Source organism: Ictalurus punctatus, chromosome 19 (assembly GCF_001660625.3).
Source record: "Ictalurus punctatus breed USDA103 chromosome 19, Coco_2.0, whole genome shotgun sequence".
NCBI classification, from domain to species: domain Eukaryota; kingdom Metazoa; phylum Chordata; class Actinopteri; order Siluriformes; family Ictaluridae; genus Ictalurus; species Ictalurus punctatus.
In genome coordinates, this window is record NC_030434.2 from 10,408,730 (window position 1) to 10,434,939 (window position 26,210).

The following is a 26,210-nucleotide window of genomic DNA, read 5'->3' on the forward strand; positions in this document are numbered from 1 at the left end:
GAGCTTCAGCTCTGGTTTTTGAGATCGCATTTTGGGACGTCTCAAACTGTGTGGATCTCGTGTGGTGGAACGGAACGAATTAACCTGGACCCTTGCTTCTTCTCACTCACGGCTGGTGTCTTATTTTTCTTTCTCCAATTGAATATGTGAGTTTCTGTTTCTATGTTAAGTGTCTTCAGGTAATAGGCAAAATTTGAGCCAGCAAAATGCTGTAGAGCAAAGATGCCTTCAAAATAATGAAATTAAATGTTTCTACATTAAAAAAAACAAAACGTAAACAGCAGTAAATGAAACAAAGTTAATATTTAGTGTGACAAAAAAATAAAAATAGTAGTCTCTGGTACAATTAGTGCGGTTTTATAAGGAAATGAGCTGTAAGTTTGATTGAGCATTTTTCATAACCAGCCACAGTTCTTCTGGAGACTCTGACTGCCACACTTGCTTCTTATTTTTGCAGCAAAGCCCAGCAGCCTTCAATGTGTTTTTGGTCTGAAACGTGGTCTCTTACCATAATATGCTGCTTTCATTAATGACATACAAACATTTTTCTGTAAATTTGTGCTGGAAAACTAATGTTTGGGAATCTAAAATGATTCGAAAACTGACTCGAAAATGTACAGGTGCATCTAAAAAAACTTAGAATGTCGTGGAAAAGTATTTTTTTTCCCCCTCATTTAATTCAAAAGGTGGAACTTTCATATTTTCTAGATTCATTACACATTAAGTGAAACATTTCAAGCCTTTTTTTTTTTTTGTTTTAATCTTGATGATTATGGCTTACAGCTCATGGAAATCAAAAATACAGTATCTCAAAAAATTAGAATAAAGAATTTATAATACAAAAATGTTGACATGAGAAGAGCTCTAATCAGTTAATTAACACAATGCAGAGTGCAGAGATTTCCTGACGCTTCCACGCCAAGTTCTATCTCTCTTCCTCTCGCTATCTATCTATCTATCTATCTATCTATCTATCTATCTATCTATATATATATATATATATATATATATATATATATATATATATGTGTATATGTATGTATATATATATATATATATATATATATATATGTATATGTATATATGTATATATATATACATATATATATATGTATATGTATATATATATGTATGTATATGTATATATATATATATATGTATATGTATATATGTGTATATATATATACATATATATATGTATATATATATATATACATATATACATATACATATATATATGTATATATATATATATATATATATGTATATGTATATATGTATATATATATACATATATATATATATGTATATATATATATATACATATATACATATACATATATATATATATATATATGTATATGTATATATTCATTCACCATGACTGGTGTCTTCCATCCATTACTGCAATAACTTTAAAGCATGCTCAGTTAGCAGAAAGCTGTTGTTTACCGCTTATTGTACAAATGTTTCCTCTTGCAAACAGATCCTTTCTGATGGCTCACAGATTTACAAATAACTAATACTACTTAATGGGTAAGGTTTGTTTGTTTTTTTTCACAGAAATGCTAATTTCCACCAATACTTCCACCGATTATATTTAAGTTAAAGAACATAATGTCAATATTAATATAGGGTACTTTATAAAAACCTATGAAAACAGTACATTTTGTCTAATGTAATTTCCAAAAATGTGTGAGAGCCCAAGCTTCTTAGATTTCTTAAAGGTTTAGGAGCTTTTAATATGGGCCATTTGCTGTTAATATAAAGGGTTGATTATTTGCTAGAGGAAATGGTACACTCTCCTTACGGAGTTGATTTGGGACAGTCTATTATATGTTGTTGAATTAATAATTAATAATCTTGGTACCATAACTTTTGTGGCTCATCTCTGTATTTCTTTCGGAATTCCAATTTGGCTTTCTGATTATTACTGCTGATGAGTGGTTTGCATCTTGTAGTTTGGCCTCCATATTTCTGTTCTTAAAGTCCTCTTCAAACAGTGGATAATGATACCTTCATCCCTGCTGTGTGTATGCTGGAGGTGATGTCACCGACTGTTGTTTTTGTGTTTTTTGTCACAGCTCTCAAAATATTTGTCAGCAGCCGTTGTTGTTTTCCTTGGCCGAATCATTCGGTGTCTGTTGCTTTGTGCAACAGAAGTTTATTTCTTTTTCAGGACATTCCATATTGTATTGGCTATGCCCAATGATTGTGCACTACCTCTGATTCATCCCTCAGCTTCAAATTGAATCTGAATTTCTCAGCTTCAGATTAGTTTGCTTTTCTCCCATAGACAGCTCTCAGATCTTCATGTAGGATTATCCGTTTAAACAATAAACGCAGTCTTCACAGGTGAAACTGAAGGCTAAAACCAAGAGTAGATGTTCAGAGCTATTTATTGTTTTAACAATCAATCTAACAGGACACACCTGGGAAACAAACACCTGTCAGTCACATGTCCCAATATTTTTGCTGACCTACAAATTGGCTGGTATGACATGACAAAATGTGCTATGTTCCATGTTGTTTAACACATCTACATATAAGTACCAGGAAACAAATGCTGAAATTCTAAACTATGAAACTCTTCTCATATTCAAATGAATAAATAAACAAAGGGGACTATATGTTTATTTCATATGTATGGTAAATTATGGGACATACTCACATGCATGTCTATAGTGAGTGATAGCGTCATAGAGTGACGTCATAGCGCCCTCAATTGGCAACTGAGCAGATGAACTTAATATATTGAATTCATTAAATTCATTATTTTCCTCAAAATTCTACAAACAATGCCCCATTATGACAACATGAAAGAAGTTTGTTTGAAATCTTTGCAAATTTATGAAAAATAAAAGACAAAAAAAGCACATGTACATAAGTATTCACAGCCTTTGCTCAATACTTTGTTGAAGCACCCTTGGCACCAATTACAGCCTCACGTCTTTTTGAGAATGATGCTACAAGCTTGGCACACCTATTTTTGGGCAATTTCTCCCATTCTTCTTTGCAGGACCTCTCAAGCGCCATCTGGTTGTATGGGGAATGTCGGTGCACAGCCATATTCAGATCTCTCCAGAGATGTTCAATCAGGTTCAAGTCTGGGCTCTGGCTGGGCCACTCAAGGACATTCACAGAGTTGTCCTGTAGCCACTCCTTTGTTATCTTGGCTGTGTGCTTAGAGTCGTTGTCCTGTTGGGAGATGAACCTTTGCCCCAGTCTGAGGTCCAGAGCGCTCTGGAGCAGGCTTTCATCAAGGATGTCTCTGTACATTGCTGCATTCATCTTTCCCTCGATCCTGACTAGTCTCCCAGTTCTTGCCGCTGAAAAATGGTATGATGGTATGGGAAGATGGTATTGGCCATGTGATGAGTGGTGCCTAGTTTCCTCCAGACATGATGCTTGCCATTCAGGCCAAAGAGTTCAATCTTTGTTCAATCTTTGGTCTGAGAGTCCTTCAGGTGCCTTTTGGCAAACTCCAGGTGGGCTGTCTTGTGCCTTTTACTGAGGAGTGGCTTCCATCTGGCCACTCTACCATTCAGACCTGATTGATGGAGTTCTGCAGAGATGGTTGTTCTTCTAGACGGTTCTCCTCTCTCCACAGAGACAAGCTGGAGCTCTGTCAGAGTGACCATCGGGTTTTTGGTCACCTCCCCGACTAAGCCCCCCCCCGATTGTTCAGTTTGGCCGTGCGGCCAGCTCTAGGAAGAGTCCTGGTGGTTCTAAACTTCTTCTATTTACGGATGACAGAGGCCACTGTACTCATTGGGACCTTCAGTGACAGAAAGAAGAAAACAAAAATATTGTTGCAAAATATGCAATATAAAATGCATAAAAATAAAGGTCTAATAATCAAAATATAAGCAATGTAATTAATGAGCATCATAAATTTGTATGGGTAATCACATCTGCTTCACCAGCAGAGGTCGCCCTGTTGTATTACTATAAATCTTTGAGGCTTTAAACGGATTTCAATGGTTAGAAAAAGGTATTCATTCATTCATTCATTCATTCATTTATTTTCTGTAATTGCTTTATCCTATCCAATGTGGAGCCTTTCCCAGGAACACTGGGTGGTAAGAAGGATAATTTACCCTGGATGGGACACCTTGCAGCAATTAAGTGCAGTCAATCTGTCTACCTGTATGTTTTTAGAACATGTTCATGTATGCTGGATATCCAGAAATCTTTGCACCTCCGTAACAAACAACCCAGGGCCTGGAACCAGTTAATCCCTCAATATGATAAGATAAGGTTGAGTTTCTTTTTATTTGCACTGTGTGAAATCCAATTGGCTGTTGTAAAAATTTGTCAAACGCTTTCATAAGCCTCTTCCCTGATCTTCAGATTTAGAAAGAAATATGTCAATGTATTTACTCGAATAATGACCCATAATAAAAGCATCACAACGACCTGTTTCACCATTAATAGGCATTGGATTACATAATATTGGTAAAGTATAACTGAAACTAAGAAATCTACCTAAAATTAACCATCACAGAAATTGACTCTCTGCTTCATGGTACTTTCTGCTCTATATGTATATATCAGCCGTAACATTAAAGCCACTTGCCTAATATTGTGTAGGTCCCATTTGTGCTGCAAACAAGCCCTGACCCATAAAGGCATGGACTCCAGAATACCTCTGAAGGTGTGCTGTAGTATCTGGCACCAAGACATTAGCAGCAGATCCTTTAAGTCCTGTAAGTTGTGAGGTAACTCCGCCATTGCTGGTCTCACGGCAGGATGAGAAAGGAGGAGGCTAGCACCCCCTCTCATGAGAGAGTGATCCATGAGACAATCCAGAAATATTTGAGCCCTGGGAGAGTATGGATCTCTAACAGTAGAAAATATGACACCTGGTAGTGAAAACCATATTCATATGGAAGCTGCCAGACTGAAGACTATCATGTCTACCAGGACCACCATCCACCATTGGAACATGGATAGTCAGAACCATGTACAAGGCAGGGAAAACAGGGCAAGTTGTCACTGAGATGGGAAGATACAACTTTGCAATTTTAGGAATCAGGGAGGCAAAATGGATGTGCCCCATATGCATGGAGTGGCTCTCATATTGTCCAGGACAACCCAGAAAACACTAATCAGATGGGAGGCACAAATTATCACAGCTTGCTTTTATACCAAAACGAGAAGGCTCAACATGGACATCATACATTGCTACACCCCAAGGATTGACAGCAAGGTGAATGAGAGAGGTATTCTACAACAGATTGCTGACCATTATCCAGAGCCACCAAGGTCATAACATTAGTCATGATGGGTGATTTCAATGCCAAGATTGGCAGCGACAACAAAGGCTATGAGGAGGTCATAGGGCAGCAAAACCTGGGAGAGATCAATGACACTGGGGAGAGATTTGCAGACCTATGTGCCACAATCAACCTGGTCACTGGAAGGAGTTTCTTCCATAACAAATGGATACACAAAGCCACTTGGGTATCACCAAACCTGCTGACAGAATATATAACCATGTGTGTATTGGGAAGAGATTCGGAAGATCTCCGCAAGATGTGTGCATATGGCGAGGAGCCGATGCTGCCACAGGTCATCTACTAGTTGGCAGACTGAAGCTCAAGCTAAGGCAGAACTAAACTAAAGGAGCATACCAATGACAGCATTTGAACACTGCTGTCCAAAAAGAAACTACCAAATTGGAAGAGTTTATGATCTCACTCTCCAACAAGTTCCAGATCCTGCAGGGATTGCATGAAAGGCCCATTGACAACATGTTGCAAAAACTGAAGGAGGCTGTAACAGCAACATGTAAGGAAGTTATGGGCCTCAAGAAGTACAACCATAAGAGTGGATCTCAGCAGAGACTGTAAAGATGATATGATAGAGGACAGGAAGAGGAATAAGGCATATGTCAACAGCCACATGAGCAGGAAAATTAAAGGCCCAGGACGAGTAGGCAGAAGCAAACAGGTGCATTAAGAGTAACATCAGTGCAGACAAGAGAAACTACCTAGAAGAACTGACAGCAGAAGCAGAGGACACAGCACAGCATGGAGACATGAGAGACTTATATGCTACCATCAAGAAGCTTTCTGGAAAATACAGCATGGCAGAGAGGCCTGTGAGGGGCAAGGAGGGAAAGACAATACCTGAAAAGGAGGGCCAAAAGCAGATGGGTGGAGTATTTTGAAGAGCTGCTGAATAGACTAGCTTCACAAGACCCACCAGACATCCAACCAGCCATCAGTGACCTGCCAATTGATTGTAGCACTCCCACAAAGGTGGCGAGCCGCAAGGCATGAGGCCCGGAAAGTCTACAGGACCCAACAACATTGACAACAAGCTTGATGCCGAATTCATTGTAAAGATGCCCTACCCCCTTTTTTGCAAAATCTGTGAAGAAGAGTGCATCCCGGCAGAGTGGAAGAAGGGCTACCTTATCAACCTCCCAAAAAAGTTGACCTCAGCTTCTGCTTCAGAGGAATAACACTAATCAATACCAAGTAACGTTTTCAACTGAGTCCTCAAAACAAGATTAGCTATATGGTTGGCCCCCAGCTTCGGGATCAGTAAGCTGGCTTCTGAAAGGATAGATTTTGCACTGACCAGATTGCAACAATGTGCATCATCCTGGAGCAGTCACTGGAGTGGAATCACCTCTCTGTCAGTTTCATTGACTATGAGAAGGTGCTTGACAGTTTGGACAGGCAGACCCTCTGGAAGCTGTTGGGACACTACGGGCTGCTGGATAAGATCACCAAAATCATTAGTAACACCTATAAAAAGATGAGTTGCAGAGTGATCCAGGGTGGACAAACAACCTACGACTTCCAAGTACAGATACATGTGTAGCAAGGAGGATTGCTGTCACATGTCACCACCACTGTAACCATGAAATGAATCCAAATCTTCATTAACATCTGCCTCATAAGGATCCTTTTGGTTCTGCTGGCCTGATACCGTCAGCAACCAAAACCTTTGGCAGCAAATGGGACAGCAGCTGGTAGAAGTAGAGATTCTCCAAAGGTGCTGGAGGTGGATTGGCCACACCCTCCGCAAACCTACATCCAGCTTAGAACAACAAACCATCCCCTGGAATCCACAGGGCAAAAGGAAAAGGGGCTGACCAAAGAACACGAACTGGAGGCAGACATAAAGAGACATAGACTCACCCAAGGACAACTGGAATGACTGGCCCAGGATCGAAATGGCAGGAGAGATCTTGTTAGCAGCCTATTTCCTGATATGGGCCACAGGTGGTGGTGGTGGTGGTGGTGATGATGATGATGATAAAGTTGCAAGGTGGGTCCTCCATGGAACAGACTTGTTGGTCCAGCACATCCCACAGTTCTTTGAACAGATTGATATCTGGGGAATTTTGAGGCCAAGTCAACACCTTGAACTCTTTGTCAAGTTCCTCAAACAATCTTTGTAGTGTAGCAGGACACATTATTCTGCTGAAAGAGCCACTGCCATTAGGGAATATGAAGGGGTCTCAGTGTGCAACAATGTTTAGGTAGGTGCAATAGCTCTTCTATGGAATTGGACCAGATAGGCTAGCCTTCCCACCCCACATGCCTTAATGAGCCTTATTGCCCTGATGGTGGAAATGGGCATTTTCAATGCTTGTGCTATTTTCTTATAGCCACTTCCCATTTTGTGAAGCTCAACAACCTTTTGCTGCACATCACAGCTATACAGGTGACTATCGTGGAAAAGTTAATTTTTTTCATAATTTAATTTAAGCTATATATTTTATCTTATTAGTATTCTGCTTTTATTTTCAATTTTATGTGACATTAATAGTATTTTTTTCTATTTTCATGTGAAGCACTGTGAATTCCTTATTGTAAAGCACTTTGAGCGGCATTTTGTTGTATGAAAGGTGTTATACAAATAAAGTTGATTATTCCTTTATATTATCCTAATTAATGAATCATGAAATTCACATCAAATTTTGAACCAAGTTTGTGGTCATTGACCATCACAACCCACATGTGCTTTCTCAACATCACAGTTCAGATTTAGTTATAATAACCTCCACTCTTCTGGAAAGGCATTCCACTAGATTTTGGAGCATGGCTGTGGGGATTTGTGATCATTCAGCCACAAGAACCTTAAGCCAATTTTCCACTGCAAGGTACGGCTTGACTTGACTCAACTCGGCTCACTTTAGTTTTCTGAGCTTGCTTTTCTACTGCAGTTTAGTGCCACCTCAACGTGGGTGCCATCTTCCATTCGCCTTCACGCAGGAATAATGTTGCATTATCGAAGTCCTGTACAAATACACGGTCAGGCTGTATTCCAAACACCTTTCCTGTTCACTGAACATGGACCCTATTAAGGATGTAAAATAACCGTGTTCTAGAACCTACATAGTGCTCGATATGACTAAATTATATTCAGCCAGCCAGTCAGTCAATAAATGACTTCGATAAATGTCTGTTTGGAAATCAGTAAAAAACGAGATGTAAAAATCTAAGACAGAAACCTTTGTTGTAATTTTATCTGTAATAAATGGTACATAACTTTCAATTAATGGGATTTTACCATACACAAAGTATGTATTAAATGACACATTTATTCAAGCACAATACAGAACCACTCGTTAAGGAGAATTCCCTACTCTCTCAGTGCATGGCTCACATTTAGTGTCGGCTTGGCTCGTCTGGATACTCAACCGAGGTGGTACTAAAAAAAATACCAGGTAATATCCATAGTGGAAAGCCCCCAAAAAGTGAGCCGAGTCGATCAGGACACTGTACAGACCACTTGAGTTCTTCCACTCCATACCTGACAAACCATGTCTTCATGGACCTCTCTTTATGCACAGGGGCACTGTCATGCTAGAATAGGTTTGGGCCTCTCAGTTCCAGTGAAGGGGAAACTGTGATGCTGCAAAGACATATACAATTGTGTGCACCATGTGGCAACAATTTGTAGAAGACACACATATAGGTGTGATTTCCTGGTGTCCTCAAACTTTTAGGAATATAGTGTATAATGTTATTGTGTATGTTAAAATGCAACACCATGTTTATAAAATTAATTACCATATGATAGTGTGAGCATAAACTATTATATAATTTCATTATGCATCATGCAATGTGGATGACACGTCATATTTGTGTTTATAGTATTTATCATGGTTTTAACATTATAGCAATGATTCAAGAGTCAAGTCAAGAGACAAGAGTCATTTATTTGACATTTGCACAGTTACACTGGGTACACTGGGCATTGAAATGCTTGTGATGAGGCTCAGATTTAAACCTTGACAGTAAAAGCACTTACTGACATGAACAAACATATTGGACATTAAGGCTGAGATGATGCTGTGATGTGATGGTAAATGAGACAGTGATGTACAATGACAGAATAAAGTGCACTTTAATCGTAAGCAGTTCAAGCTCCAGGGAGCAGTGTGTTGCTAAAACTGTAAAGTCCATGCCCCAACAAGTGTTAATCATAAAACAAACACCTCCAACTCTGCTCTTAAGAGTTTAGTTTTCTGTCTTGATGAAAAATGGAGAATCCCACCAGTGTGATGGCTGCGTCCATAGACGTATACTGTGTCGGGCACTGCTGTGTGTAACCACATCTCACAGAATGCCAGCACGCATGTCACATTGAAATGTGGTTCTCATCAAGTTTGCTATAGGCCAATTTCACACATCCGCATTTGTTGCTTCCAGGAATGACCGTAATCTGACTTCTGGTAGTAGCGATGGCTGAAAACAGAAACAAGTCTTTCTGTAGTGTGCCTCAGTGCAATAATTCAAAACAAAAACAACCATATTTAAGCTTTCATGATCTTCCATCAAATGAAAATCAAAGGAAGAAGTGGATATGTGCTATAAGGAAGGAAGAACGGTCGATGTTCGTGATTCACAGAGCCAGCACGTTTGTGTCTAGTCATCATCTGAAGATTGGTGCTGTTCCAAGTCGTTTTCAATGGCACAAATTTTTATGTACCACCTTTAAAGCAGTCTGCGTTTGAGAGATCTAGTGCTCGACTAGGAATAGATGTGCACGCCCCAAAGATCATGGACTTAAAGGATGTCTCTACTAGTTTGGAAACTAGTGTCAAGTATCATGACTCTGCAGCACACCCTCCTGCTGGTAAGCGTTTGTGTTTATGTGTGCGTCTTTACAGTAAAGTGTAGATAAGCTGTGATGTAATATGCAATACTCAGAACTAACGTGGTTAATAGTTTTTTCTTAGGAGCTGAAGAAGATCAAGCCAAGAAAGATCCCAGGCCTGTATGGAATCAGCTCCAGACTGCTTAAATACATCAGACTTAATTAAAAAACTTAAATCATCTCAGTGAGGTCATCTTGCATATCTTTCACCTGAGCCTCACACTGGAGTGAGTTCCAGTACTGTGGAAGACTTCCTGTGTGGTTCCAGTACCCAAAATTGTGCATCCTATGGATCCCAACCACTTCAGACTGGTAGCCTTAACTTCTCACCTGATGAAGTCCATGGAGAGGGTTGTACTGCAATAGCTACGAACGCTGGTGAGCTCAGAGCTAGACGCTCTACAGTTCACTTACCGACCAGGCATAGGGGTTGATGACACCATTATTTATCTAGAGCACAGATCACTGCTACACCTGGAGAATACTGGGAGCATTGTGAGGATCATGTTTTTAAAAAATTTTTTCCAGTGCTTTCAACACAATTCAGCCATTACTTTTTAGGGAGAAGCTTTTGGGAGCTGGAGTTGACTGCCATCTGGCTGCATGGATCACCAACTATCTCACTGACAGACAACAGTATGTGAGGCTCCAGGACTGTATGTCTGATGTAGTGGTTAGCAGCATGGGAACACCACAGGATACAGTGCTCGCTCCCTTTCTCTTCACCCTGTACACAGCGGACTTCAGGCATAATAGTAGCAGGTGCCGCATGCTGAAGTTCTATGATGATACTGTCATTGTTGGGTGAGTATCAGAAGAGAACGATCAGGAATTCTGGGAGGTCACGCTGACTTTGTCAACTGGTGTGAGTTAAACCACCTTTGCCTCAATGCCAGCAAGACAAAGGAGATGGTAGTCGACCTCCGCAGGAGGCCACCCCAGTCTCCATCGGTGAACATTCAGGATGTTGACATTGAGAGGGTGGAGACATAAATTCCTGGGTGTTTACCTAAACAATAAACTGGACGGGTCCATAAACACAGATTTTCTGTATAAAAAGGGCCAAAGTTATCTCCACCTGCTGAGGAGACTGAGGTCTTTTGGTGTGTGCAGGACTCTGCTAAAATTGTTCTATGACACAGTGGTAGCATCTGCTATCTTCTATGCAGTAGTCTTCTGGGGAGTTGGGAGCACAGAGAGGGACAGGAAATGTTTTAACAAACTGGTTAAGAGGGCTAACTCTGTCCTGGTCTGCCCTCTGGGCAGCATAGAGTTGGTGGGGGAGAGGAAGATGTTAGCTAAGCTGGTGTCAATCATAGGCAATTCTTCTCACCCCCTATATGAGACATTAGGGTCCCTGATCAGCTCCTTCAGCAGCAGACTGCTGCACCCTCAGTGTAAGAAAATGTGTTACCTAGGGTTAGGTCCTTAGGGTTGCAGGTTCTTCATCCCTACAGCAGGGAAGTTCCCTTGAGTGGCATGTCCAAAGTGTGCATAGTGTATGAATGGCTGACTGAATGTGTATGTGATTGTGCCCTGCGGTGGATTGGCACCCTGGCCAGGGTGTACTCCGCCTTGTGCCCCATGCACCCTGGGATAGGCTCCAGGTTCCCCATGACCCTATAGGATAAGCGGTATAGAAAATGAATGGATGAGATCTCTACTGGATGGCACTCCCTGAGAGATTCCCGTTCGCAGGGATCGATTGTCTCAAGCTAGAGGGTTGATTTTTCACCCTCGGCCGAAACTATGGAAACTGTGAACCTGGTGCCTGAGGGGCACCAGTTCACACCTTGCAACCAAGGTTGTGGAGACCATGTTAAACGCTAGAGCACCATGAGAAAATTGTATGCATAGCAACTTTTTTATCGTGGTGTGAGGAACACCAGTGAGACCCAGTAAACTGCGCAATAGCTACAGTCCTGAAGTTCTTACAGGAATGTTTCTCAGCAGGGTTGGCTTCTTTTACACACAGTAAAATCCCTACTGTTGAATTAACACCCAGAGTGTTTATTTGAGTCCAATGGACTTATATAAACACTGTAGGATGTGCATTCAACATTGTGGGTGTTAAATCAACACTGGTGATTTCGCTGTGCAGTTTGGGTCTACGTGGCCACCATTTCGGCCAGCCATGCCCCTATTGATAGAGCCACCCCACAGGCAAAGCACCATGCAATACCGGAAACAGAAATGATTAGTTCAAGTCTTGAGCCTTCGGGTTCGAGTCGTTCGTTCATCATGACACAGCCCCACTGCCTTCAGCCTATGGGGCGGTCACATAATGAACGAACGACTCGAACCCGAAGATTTGAGACGTGAACTAATCATTTCTGTTTCCGGGGAACAGATGTCACAAATGAGACGTGACAAAAGTAAGAACGACTCTGATCGGGAGGTGAGGTGAACTAACAGACTGCATACCCTGAAGACCTAATGCTAAGCAATTAATTAATAATTTCTGTTTCCTCACAATTTGGTTAGTTTATTTTTTTTATAGTTTATTTTTTTATTCCAAGTGTGATCAACATTTGCGTAAGTACTAGATGTGTATGGGAATTTAACATGTAACATTTTATTATATTCTTCTGAAATGAATAAAATGACTTGGAAAAAGATTTGTTCATTTTGCTGGACGTGATTCAAAGATCCGAGTCAGTAAAATGATCCGAACTTCCCGTTACGCATGTACTCTGCCGATGATGAAATTTGCATCACGCATAATGTACACTGCTCCTCGCGTATGAGCAAAAAGTGAAGCGTACTTTCTGCTTAAACAGGCACGAGCCTGTAAAATGTTGGCCGTGAACAGGTGACTTCCCCAGGCTTAAAGTAGTGAGAGCGTCTGTGAGACTCTATGGCCTCAGAAATGGCGTTTATTTGTCATCAAAAAGCACTTAAAACGTCGTGTCTTTTCTCTTCTCGGGGCTCTGAGCAGGATGGTGGCGAGCTGCCTGGGCCCTTCGCTCTCAATTGAGCCCACTCGGGGACTCGTGGACGAAAAGCTCCGGATCTTCGTGACAAATTTAAACCCGAACCAGGAGGTGACCCTTCACTGTCTGCATCAGTCGGAGGACAAGGACTTTTGGGAAGCATTTGGACACTATGTGAGCGACGGACAGGGCACTGTGACTGGTACAAACTGAAACTTCTCTCTCTCTCTGTCTCTCTCTCTCCTAAGGGATAGGATTTCAATCAGTGTTTGTTAATTAATAGAGGGCATCTTCATGATGTACACATGGTTGTCACACTAAAACTTTGATATATCACATCATTTTAATACAAACTGACTATTTTTTCCATTATTATTATTATTATTATTAATCCTCTTACCCCTTAGTTCCCACATTATTATGTCCCACAGCCCTATATTCCCCGTAGGAACAGCACGCCAACCCTGAGTTCCCAGGCCAAAATTGGCCCCCAAATCAACATTTTAATTTGAACATTTTTAGGCCTTGAAACAACTAATAATAATGTATTTGTGTAATATTACTTTGAAAATGAAGCAGTTCAGTGTTTTGACTCCACTTAGAGCACAATTCTTAACAAGAGAAATGACGAAAAATGCTCGCTAAAATCCTTCTACTCATTTACAAGTACCATACGAGCATCAGTGTGGTCAATGCCTCTGAATAAATTCAAGTAAATAATAAATAAATAAATGCATTTTAGTGCCAAAAGTCAAGTTTCTGGTGATAATCAGACCAGCAGGTAGTGTTTTCACGAATGCACAGAAATGGTCCCGTTATGACTCCAGACCCCTGCAGTGTCAGTCGCACTGGTTGATGCTGAAGATGAAGACGGATCAGGGTCTGAATCAGGAGACTTTGCGTCTCTAACAGTTTCGGTTTCGGATGTTCACCGCAATGCCGGCGTAATAACGTAATCACGTCATGATGTCATCAACCTTCCGGGTTAAATAATAATAATTAAATAAGTAAGGAATCATAGCAGAGTAATGCCGGTACACCGGCCTTACGGGGATAACGTTTACACTGTAAAGCCGCTATATCTTCCTTATGGGAATAGATCAAAGACGGGCAAGCCGGTTTTTCGGCCATACGGGGTAAGAGGGTTAATGATCATTGGCACATTAGCTGACAAATTAGGGTACATGAAGAAGGAAGATTTTAACAGGATATAAACAAATAGAATCAAATATGGTTTTATCATGATAGAAAACAATAGATTATAATTTACTTCTTAAACGTCATCAGTAATTGGTGCAGAGTTGATCAGTGATTGGTTGTGTGGAAGCAGAGGTGATCAGTGATTGGTTGTGTGGAAGCAGAGGTGATCAGTGATTGGTTGTTGGGAAGCAGAGGTGATCAGTGATTGGTCTTTGGGAAACATACATTATACATACATTTATTCATGTAGCAGACTCTTTTATCCAAAGCAACTTACAAATGAGGAAATACAAGCAAAGTGATACAGTGAGGGGAAAAAATATTTGATCCCCTGCTGATTTTGTACGTTTGCCCACTGACAAAGAAATGATCAGTCTAATTTTAATGGTAGATTTATTTGAACAGTGAGAGACAGAATAACAACAAGAAAATCCAGAAAAATGCATGTCAAAAATGTTATAAATTGATTTGCATTTTAATGAGGGAAATAAGTATTTGTCCCCTCTCAATCAGAAAGATTTCTGGCTCCCAGGTGTCTTTTATACAGGTAACGAGCTGAGATTAGGAGCACACTCTTAAAGGGAGTGCTCCTAATATCAGTTTGTTACCTGTATAAAAGACACCTGTCTACAGAAGCAATCAATCAATCAGATTCCAAACTCCCCACCATGGCCAAGACCAAAGAGCTCTCCAAGGATGTCAGGGACAAGATTGTAGACCTACACAAGTCTGGAATGGGCTACAAGACCATTGCCAAGCAGCTTGGTGAGAAGGGGACAACAGTTGGTGCGATTATTCGCAAATGGAAGAAACACAAAAGAACTGTCGATCTCCCTCGGCCTGGGGCTCCATGCAAGATCTCACTTCGTGGAGTTGCAATGATCATGAGAACAGTGAGGAATCAGGCCAGAAGTACACGGGAGGATCTTGTCAATGATCTCAAGGCAGTTGGGACCATAGTCACCAAGAAAACAATTGGTAACACACTACGCCGTGAAGGACTGAAATCCTGCAGTGCCCGCAAGGTCCGCTGCTCAAGAAAGCACATATACATGCCCGTCTGAAGTTTGCCAATGAACATCTGAATGATTCAGAGGACAACTGGGTGGAAGTGTTCTGGTCAGGTGAGACCAAAATGGAGCTCTTTGGCATCAACTCAACTTGCCGTGTTTGGAGGAGGAGGAATGCTGCCTATGGCCCCAAGAACACCATCCCCACCGTCAAACATGGAGGTGGAAACATTGTTTTGGGGGTGTTTTTCTGCTAAGGGGACAGGACAACTTCACCGCATCAAAGGGACGATGGACGGGGCCATGTACCGTCAAATCTTGGGTGAGAACCTCCTTCCCTCAGCCAGCGCATTGAAAATGGGTCATGGATGGGTATTCCAGCACGACAATGACCCAAAACACACGGCCAAGGCAACAAAGGAGTGGCTCAAGAAGAAGCACATTAAGGTCCTGGAGTGGCCTAGCCAGTCTCCAGACCTTAATCCCATAGAAAATCTGTGGAGGGAGCTGAAGGTTCGAGTTGCCAAATGTCAGCCTTGAAACCTTAATGACTTGGAGAAGATCTGTAACCCAACTACAAGAAACGTCTGACCTCTGCGATTGCCAACAAGGGTTTTGCCACCAAGTAGTAAGTCATGTTTTGTAGAGGGGTCAAATACTTATTTCCCTCATTAAAATGCAAATCAATTTATAACATTTTTGACATGCGTTTTTCTGGATTTTCTTGTTGTTATTCTGTCTCTCACTGTTCAAATAAATCTACCATTAAAATGATAGACTGATCATTTCGTTGTCAGTGGGCAAACGTACAAAATCAGCAGGGGATCAAATGCTTTTTTTCCCTCACTGTATATCAAGTGGGGAACAATACAAGTAGTGCTACCATACAAGATCTTTTAATTGAGTTCTAGAAAAGCGAAATGTGTAGAGTAGAGGTGTAAGGGCCCAGAGTAAGTTTTATTATTTATTTATTTATTATTTTTTTTAAAGGATAATGTGGGGTTGGAGTTTTAGGGGTTAGCTATGTGCTCACGGAAGAGGTGGGTCTTTAGCTGTTTTTTGAAGATAGTGACAGATTCTGTGGTCCGGATTGAGATTGGAAGTTCATTCCACCACTGAGGGATAGTTAGTGTGAAGGTTCTGGAAAGGGACCTTGAGCCACGCTGAGTAGGTACTATTAAGAGTCGGTCGTTGATTGATCGCAGATTGCATGAGGGAACGTATGCCTTCAGGAGAGAGTTGAGGTAGGAGGGTGCTGTTCCAGACAAGGTCTTGTACGTGAGCATCAAGGCCTTGAATTTGATATGGGTGGCTACACGAAGCCAGTGGGGGGAGATGAAGAGGGGTGTGACCTGTGTCTTTTTGGGCTGGTTGAAGACGAGGTGTGCTGCTGCATCCTGAATCATCTGAAGGGGTTTGATGGAGCTTGCTGGGAGGCCTGAGAGTAGTGCATTACAGTTGTCCTGTTTTGATATTACAAGAGCCTGGAAACAGTGGTGATCAGTGACTGGTCTTTGGGTAACAGTGGTGATCTGTGATTGGTCTTTGGGTAACAGTGGTGATCAGTGATTGGTCTTTGGGAAACAGTGGTGATCAGCGATTGGTCTTTGGGAAACAGTGGTGATCAGTGACTGGTCTTTGGGAAACAGTGGTGATCAGTGATTGGTCTCAAGCATCACTTATTAAACAAGTATTTGTCTGCATTTTATTAGTCTGCTTTTTAAACTTGCCCAATGCTTTTTGGAGTGTCTGTATACTGAAGTAAAAAAAGAAACCCCTTTTCCACATGTCATAACACATCTTTTATCAACCAGTTCATTTGTACAGGTATATTCAATCTGGAGTTATTCATACTGGTCATTTCACTGAAGGTAAACAACAGCATAAAACTTTAAAGATGCCTGTAGGCCCAGGCCATAAAATTGATTCATATGACAGATTCAGATGGTACTAAAACCCAAGAGGGAGATGCTCTGGTAATAATTACATTATCCCACATCCCAATGTAAAACTAATCCAAGCAGAACAGGGCTCATGTTTTAGAAAACTGTAAAGTTTGCATATGTACAGTGTGCTTAATCCTGCACCTCAAGTACATATTAGGCATTAACAATGCAGCTTAAAAGTAGAGCAGAATGCAGTCACGCTATAATGCTACTCATGGATTCAACAATCATATACAAGTGAAACAGAACTGATTTTCAAACAATTGGCCAGAAGTAAGTGTAATATACAGAAAGAAGAGAGGAAGCTGCAATTCAGCATGAAGTTTGGATTAAGTTCGCATGAGTGCTGGTCACAAAACAGTCAGTCAAATACAGTTAATATTAGCTGAGGTCTAGTATCATACAACAAGACGTAAACAGACGCTCATTTCAGAGCACTGTAAAACTGAAGCAGGTGGGTAGAATGATAAAAACATAATATCATAGGATCACAGTATTTAGTTTCATTAAGGTTAAAGTTGGATTACATAGAACATGCGAGGGAAATGTTGACACCGGCAAACATTTCATATGTGTTAAAATGACACTAAACTTTCGGAGGAAATATGCAGTACTTCTATAAATAGAAATGATTGCCTTCAATCTTTCCATGAAGAAGCTTCATTTTCATTAGATCATCAATTTTCATGTAAATTCAGCAGTAAAGCACAGTCATACAGTCTTTAGAGATTGCTGTATGTGAACATGTGTGTACGCAGTGGCAAAGGACTCCAGTGTGGGAGGCACGTATACAGGTGTGGAGTCCATGGCACTGATGTGGAGCCTGCAGCCAGTACCAGGCAGCCGAACAGGACTGAGGTATGTCACGTTACACCACTATTATTACGCAATAAGTGATAATGTAAATATATGGCAATTCTATTTTATTTGAACACTTAATGCTTAAAACATGAAAAAGATTTTTCTAAACTAGAGCATTTTTTTAAGCAAAACACAACATTCCCACAATGAACAGTTATAAGGACTCTCTGGACGGAACAGGGTTTTAAGTCTATTCTTTCTCCTTCATTCAGAACTTTTCATGCTCCTTTGTATTCATTTGTTCACCGTCTTCAGTTCAGTCCACATGTCCTAATGCAGAAACTGGGACCGTCATTTTAAAACATAAATGGTTGCAGAAACACACAATATATGTCTTTATGTGGGTGTATGTTTGAGGTCATCATGTTGTTGATGGATCTATTTGTGGCCGAGTCTTAACTTCCCGTTACCGGCAGCCAGGATGATTATCTGTTCTAATACTACCAGGCAGGTTTAATACTGTGCAGGTCAGGAATTGTTTGAATAGAAAGTTATATCTATTTTGTGTATTGTTTATTTTATATCATGGTTTTTACCCATTCTATTGACCCTGTTAAATTAAAGGCTATAAAGACATTAGCTGTGGAGAACTTTATGGACTTGTAACTTATTTTGGTGCTGTAGAGAACGAGTTCTCAAACCTTTACTGGGCTAAATAATTGTTTTAGTTTTCATTTTATTGGGTCCTGCGTTGTATGATTTGTTTGTTTTAAGCCTTTGTTAAATATACCATTTATTGACCTGCTTGTTGAGGTTTGAATTAAACCCATTCAGGGCATGTGACAGTTAAACCTTGTGCACTTGTCTAATTAATCTCAATCTGTGTAATTTAGGTTGCGAAAGCGAGATGTCCTCACACCAATGGTATTCCACATTTCTGTGTATGATGGACACATGGCTCAGGATTTTATCCAGCTCACACCGTTAGTGACCATCGTCATAGAAAGATGGTACACGGCTCCAGGTGTGCAGAGGGTCGATGTACGTGAGAAAGGAGTTCGAGGAACTTTGTTCATCCCTCCAGGTACACATGCACAAGCACTCAGTCCTGTGTAGGAGTTAGATTGTGAGTTCAAATCTCAGTGTCACCAACTGCCACTGTGACCTGTTCAGTTGTATCATGTCTCATATGTACGCTGCTTTGGAGAGAAGCATCAGCCAAGCGAGTAAGTATAAATGTAAAACCTGAGAACCAAGAGGAAACCCATGCAAACACAAAGTGAACATGCAAAACTTCACACACACAGTAACCTGAACTCGGGATCAAACCAGAGACCCGGGAGCTACCATGCTGCCCCCTACCCCATATGATCTTTATAAAAACCCTAGGTAAATTTAAAAGGTATGTACAGTACAGAAAGATAATGATGAAGATTAGTTATTACTATCACTACTAATATTATATTATTTTAGTAATAAGTGATTATAACTACCATGCTCTCTGTTCATCCAGGTCGTGGCCCATTTCCAGGTGTGTTGGACATGTGGGGAGGAGGAGGAGGCCTGGTGGAGTATCGAGCTGCGCTGCTGGCCTCACATGGCTTTGTCGCGTTTGCTCTGGAGTATCTGACTCCAGATGAAATAAAAGACGTTAGTGTATCTTACTTTGAGGTAATTCAACACAAAGCCCCTCATGGTCTCATGATTTGCACATACATACTATAACTTATTAAGAAAACGGACTTCTCCTGTGGAAATAAATCAGGTGTTTTTGTCCAAGTTTGAATATTAGTCATTGCACTGAAATCTCTTTGACCACACGGCACCCTGTGTTTATCATCACAGTGCAATAATGACTTACATAGTTATATTAAAACAGGTGGCAGAGTGGATTAAAACATCCAGTCTGATGTCCTTAGCCTACTGTAACTACTTAATGTTTCCTGTGTGCATCTGTGCCACAACGGAGGATGTACCTTACTGTTGTTACTTGGTTGACATACATTCTATCTACTATTTACATATGCATTTTTGTTTTTGGAGAATATTTTGAATAAAAAGGGCATTTTGGGAGAAAGCTTCCCTGAAGATGGAAGCCGCAATCTCAAGAGCTCACCACCATTTATGCACATAGATCACATGGATGTTTTTCTGCAGTTGTGAACATTTTGCTTAGTGCATTTCATTTCATACTTGATCTCAGGTTGGTGTTTGTGTCTGTTTTGTAGATTGCATATCAGATCATACAGGAGCATCCCATGGTGCTAAGGGACAGAGTGGCTCTGTTGGGCCTCTCATTCGGTGCTTCTGTTGCTCTTTCTATGGCTGCTCAGTCCTCTGTCATCAAGGTGATTTAGCATTATACATACCATAAACAGATAAAAAGAATAATAGTGATGGGCTTTTCCTCTTTCCACAGGGATATTCAACCAAATATTGTTATTTACTTTAATTTACTTTTAACTCGACTGTTAAGTCTATCTAAAAGATATTGATGTCTATCTGTTCCAATACTTTTGCTCACCTAAAAACTGGGTGGTCTTCCACCAAAGGTCCCATGTTATAAGTTGTTTAACACATCTAGATATTAGGGAATTAACTATAAATGTAAAAATATATATAATTTTTTAAGCATAATTTTATAGCAAAATTTTATACAATAATAAAGTTCAAAGTAAAAAAGTACATCTAATTGTTAAAGTAAGTAAAGATCTTTTCTACACCTGATTTTATTAAATTATGCATGTCTCATGAATGAATATAGAGGGTATGCTGAAGCAGGTGGATGGACTACAACAGCAGAAGACCACATTGGGTTCCACTCCTATCAGCCCGGAAAAAGAATCTGAGGTTGTTCTCGGACTCACCCAAACTGGACAGTTGAAGATTAGAATAAAAAAAATCACCTGGTCTTTTTACCTGGTCTGTGCCCATGAGAGCCTCAGATTCTTGTTCATGCCTGACAGGAGTGGAACCTGATGTGGTCTTCTGCTGTTGTAGTCCATCCACCTCAAGTTTTGATATGTTATTCATTCTAAGATGCTTTTCTGCTTATTTATTTGATTTGCTATGGACTTCCTGTCAGCTCAGACCAGTTTGGTCATTCTCCTATGATCTCTCTCATCTACAAGGTGTTTCAGCCTGCGGATCCTCTGCACACAAGATGTTTTTTTCACACAGAGATCACACTTCTCCCCCCTTCTGAAGTTTGATGTGAACATTAACTGAAGCTCTCGACTTGTATTTGCATGATTTCATGCATTGTGCTGCTGCCACAAGAGTGGCTGATTGGATAAATGAGATACAGGTGTGCCTAATAAAGTGGAAGGCGAATGTACATACGGGTCTAGTTTTAAACAAAAATAAATATAATGTTATTAGCAGCCATATCATAAATATTTTATGGCATTTGGAAGACGGCCTTATCCAGCGCGACTTACATTCATCTCATTTATACAACTGAGCAGTTGAGGGTTAAGGACCTTGCTCAAGTGCCCAACAATGGCAGCTTAGCAGTGCTGGGATTTGAACTAACAACTTTCTGATCAGAAGTCAAGCATCCTAAACACTAAGCTACCACTGCCCTAATATAATTTGTTAGCAGGAACTTTTCATATGTTGTTGAATAAAAGGTGGTGTGTCTGGCAGGATCTGAATTTGCCGGTTGAGTTTTTACAGGTCTGTAACATTTCTCCTGGGTTGGATCGGAAATGATGAACCACGACCACACCCCTTCTCCACATACCCGCACCACCCGACTCGGGCCGTGGAGCCGTCTGGCCTGCCTGCCTCTGAGTGGTCCACCGCAGAGTGCAGCTTTGACCTGAGTGAAAGCCTTCTGGCACAGCTCCATCCACTGGACCAGATCTGGTGCTCCATTTTTTAGTGAGATCAGTCAGGGCTGGGTGACATCCGAATAATTAGGCACAAACATACGATAATAGCCAGCCATTCTCGGCAGGCCCAAATACTCTCTTTCCACCTGTCTAGTCGCACACTTCTTTGGGTTCGGCTGAGTCCCACTCATCTCAGTGATCTCAGGACAGCCATCAGGTGCTGAATGTGCTGTTAATCATTGCTATAGATAATAATGTCATTTAGATACGCAGCATGTAGACAGAGGATTCTGTCCACGAGGACAACCCAAAAGGAAGGGTTTTTCATGATCTTGGAGTCAAGGGGATCTGCCAAAATCCCTTTATCCCATCCAGTGTTGAATAAAAGAGAGCCGTACCTAACCGATCGAGCAGTTCGTCAATACAAGGCATTGCATATGTGATAAATTTAGACACCGCATTGATTCTTCTGAAGTCAACACAAAACCTGACTGAATCATCCATCACTGTCACTGTCGAGCATGGCCTGGAGTTCATCCTGAACCACCTGTTTTTTGTGCTGTAGCAAACGGTAGGGGTGACTGTGTACCACCACTGTCAGAGGCATCTCATTGTGGTGTTCTGTAAGATTAGCGTGACCGGGTAGATGCGAGAAAACATTGGAAATCTCCACCTGCAACTTGGCAACCTCCATGATTTGGGACGGGCCTCTCCATAAGGGGAGGATTGAGCCGTTTTTAGATTTTAAATTTAGTTTTCAGACCGGTCCTAGCTCCTCCCTCTCCGGAACGACCGTCGCCAATGTAATGTAAATATTATGACTATTGCATTGCTTCAGATCAGGGACGCATTACTCTGAGAACAATTTATTTTTTGCTGTCTGTATTTTTATTTCCTAAATACGAATTTTAAACACTCTCACACGTAATTTCTGTTGCAGCCCCAGTGTTGTATAAGCATCAGCGGCAGTCACGTCACTCCTCTACGTAATACTGTATCTGAAGTCTATGAATGGTTAAGCAGGTACGTACACTGCAAATACTTGTATGTGTGTTGCTGCATCATTTCAAAGCACTTTTAGCAACTCTCTATTTCCTGTACATCCCAATATTATCTCTATACTTCAGATTGTAGATGGGATTTGCTTAAATGAATTAGAATATTGCTTATTAAAAGATTAAATTGTTAAAATGCTCCGACAACAATACATGTCATGATAATATTCAAATAATTAGAAATGTTTATTCCGTCATTAGACAAGTTTACCACTTGTGCCGATACACTTGGGTACAGATGTCCTAATCCACCAGTGATATTTAAAATCTAAAGTAAAATCTTTTTATTGATTGAGTAGTAACAAGACATTAAAGTTTTGACCCAATTGCATTATTCACTGCACCCACAGCTGTTCATTAAAGACCTTCTTTGCTACAAAATATAATACAAGAGGAAGAGAGACAAAGAGAGAAGAAGCTCAGTAACGTCCACAACTAAACACAGCTTTTGAAGCAAACTTGAAATCCCATGTTTGAATTTTACAACAATGTTGGTACTTTTATGAAAGCTGAGACTAAATATTACCAGGAAAAGTTTAAGAAAAAAACAAGACTCTAGTTCCTGAGCTAAAATCTGGTCTTTATTCAAAAGAGGCTTTGTGACTTCTGTTCATTGCAGTAAAATGTCATAAATCTTCTGTTATTACATCAGAGTGAACACACACATGACTTCACACAGATCTTCTATCTATCTTATAGCTTTTATAGACCTGGTGGTGTGATATTACTGACTGTTTGTTGTAATCTTAAACATGCAGTACTTAATGAATTGTTGGAGGTGTGCGTATGATTTGGAGCCACTTAAATGTTGTAGTATATTTAAAATATTTTAATTATTTTTAGACTGTTTCATAAAGTGCGTATAATGGACAATCAGGTCATCTGGAGAGACCTTTTGCTGCCCATCCCAACAGATCCAGCCGAGAAAGTGGATGTAAGAAACGTTCTCCTGCATTTTTGTAGCATCCTAGATTTTAGACTGAACGCATCTTACTCATCCATTTATTGATATTTGATTTATTTCACAATACTCCTGCAACTGGGTGTGTATGTTAGTTTGTGGCTCTGTATGTGTACACTTTTTGTGTTTGCATATGTTAACCCATAATGAGGTATTGCACTGTAAAACACACAGGTTGGCCTGATAAGATGTCCACTGCTTTTGGTTGTTGGTGATGATGATCAGAACTGGGCCACACTGGAGTCAGCTGAAGATGTAAGAAGCTCACACAGATCTACACCATTCATTGCGTGTCTGCGTAGAATATAGGGCTGCGATACGATCTGTTTGCTTTTTCTATTTTGATATTACAAAACTCTACAGTATTTAGTGTTTGGATGTTCCTCTCTTGGGTTTACTGGCAAACCTCAGAACTTTAACTTCACCGTAATGTATCACGTTTTTAAGTTTTAATATGCCAATATCGGCAAAGCAAAGTGTTTGTCTTCCAGTATGACACATTTAACAGGAAAAGGAAGGGGGTGTAGGGTTCGGGTGTTTTCAATTTCAGACTTGATGTTAAAAGTGTCTGCATTTCTTTTGTTTTACATTTTAATGAATTAAAATGTAAGTTTAATTAATTGTGAAACCTCAATATCAAGCAAGTGATTATAATAAATAGTTCAGAGGTGGTCCCTTAATCTTTCTGGTAGAGACTATCAGTTTCATAGATTTGAGGAATTAGTAAATATGGGGGCAAACACATTTTCATACAGGTCCAGTTGGTATTGGATAGTTACTTATTGAAGCAAAAAAGTTGTCATTTAAAAAATATTTTTTTTTTTACTCAGGTTGCCTTTGTTTTATCTTTGCTTTTTGTTTTAATTTTTAAAACTATTTAGTATGAGATTAATTTTAAAACTAGAGAAATCATAAGTTGCATTTTCAGTTGAATTTGAGGAAACCACTTGAAGCATCCATTGTGTTGAATTATTTCTTTTGTTTTTTATTTCTTAACTATTGATTTTGTTTGATTTGTTCATTGCAAACATCTGGAAGTCTGTAGATTTTGACAGTAAACCTGATTTACAATGGGGGTTGAATAATTTTGATTGCAACTGTTCACAAAAACAGAAGAAATCAGAATAGGTGCAAATACTTTTTGACATCACAAAAACCTGCAATTTTAACAGGGGTGTGTAGACTTTAATATCCACTGTAGAGAGTATATACTGCCACCTATTAAGTACACCTCCCTAAAATGGTAGTTGTACATTATCACATCACTGTGTATAGTATATGGTAACATCATGTTACAGAGTCCCTTAGACTGACAGCCAGCATATCACTTTAAAAACTGACTTGGACATAACTGCCATATGTGATCAGTCATTTGCAACCTCTTTACCTTCCATTGTTTGACCTCAGATGGAGAGAATAACTGAAAAGGCTGGGAATCGGCACTTGCTCAAGATCCTGATCTATCCTGGTGCAGGTCACCTAATTGAGCCACCGTACACTCCACACCACAGAGCCTCCAACTTCATGGTTGCTGGCAAAGAGAAGGGTATGTGTAGTGATGTGAAGTAATCTGCATGCATAACACCAGCTGATCATGAATTTATCAGCATGAAATGTATAGTATATACTCTGAGTGTGTGTATGTGTGTGTGTGATGTCACAGTGGTGATGCTTTGGGGTGGTCAGACCAGACTGCATGCATATGCACAAGAAGATTCATGGGAGAAGATTTTGGACTTTTTACGCCAACACCTCTGCTATGCAGGTCCACAGGCCCGACTGTAGTGGTGTGAGAAGTTGTTTTGCTTTGTGTAATTGATAATGAAAAAAAAGAGAATAACTCTCAAAATGTCTGTCACACTTCTTCACTACCACTACAAATGAAATGATAATTTGCAAAAACCTGAGTGGTAGACAAATTCAAGTGTCGCATTGATGGATAAAATAAACAAAGGATAATTCAGAGAGTCAAATTAAAACAACAATAAAATGTTCCAAATAAAATCTTGAAATGTTTTGATTCAATTTTAATCTTAATATTATTAATGGCTAAATATTATTAAAATAAAGCAACATATACAGAAATGACAGTTTAATATATAGCCTACAATTGTTGTTTGGAGTGAGGGGGTCCTTGTGGATTGTTCGAAATATGCTAGGGGTCCAAAGCTCACAAAAGGTTGAGAACCACTGGTCTAGTGTATAAATTTTAGAAAGGTAATATAGTCTCAAATGGAACACGTTAGTTTTTTACCAACCTGAAAGTTTGCCCCCATCCGATTAATCGATTTAATCGGCCAACTAATCGATTATGAAAATAATCGTTAGGTGCAGCCCTAG

The 26,210-nt window shown here is 40.1% G+C and overlaps 1 protein-coding gene across 2 annotated transcripts; it reads left to right on the forward strand.

Moving 5' to 3' along the window:
* Positions 1-22: 22 nt before the first annotated feature.
* LOC128635420 (peroxisomal succinyl-coenzyme A thioesterase) lies at positions 23-25,860 on the forward strand. 2 transcript variants are annotated; one of them, XM_053688361.1, is made up of 11 exons: positions 23-146; positions 13,067-13,263; positions 17,976-18,075; positions 18,912-19,102; positions 19,532-19,689; positions 20,247-20,366; positions 22,795-22,877; positions 23,753-23,843; positions 24,045-24,125; positions 25,278-25,416; positions 25,534-25,860. In XM_053688361.1, coding segments are annotated over exons 1-11 (1,284 nt in total). In that variant the 5' UTR covers positions 23-144; the 3' UTR covers positions 25,656-25,860. The 2 variants fall into 2 exon arrangements, with proteins under 2 accessions (XP_053544336.1, XP_053544335.1); XM_053688360.1 differs by lacking the exon at positions 23-146 and adding an exon at positions 12,854-12,940.
* The last annotated feature ends 350 nt before the right edge of the window (positions 25,861-26,210 follow it).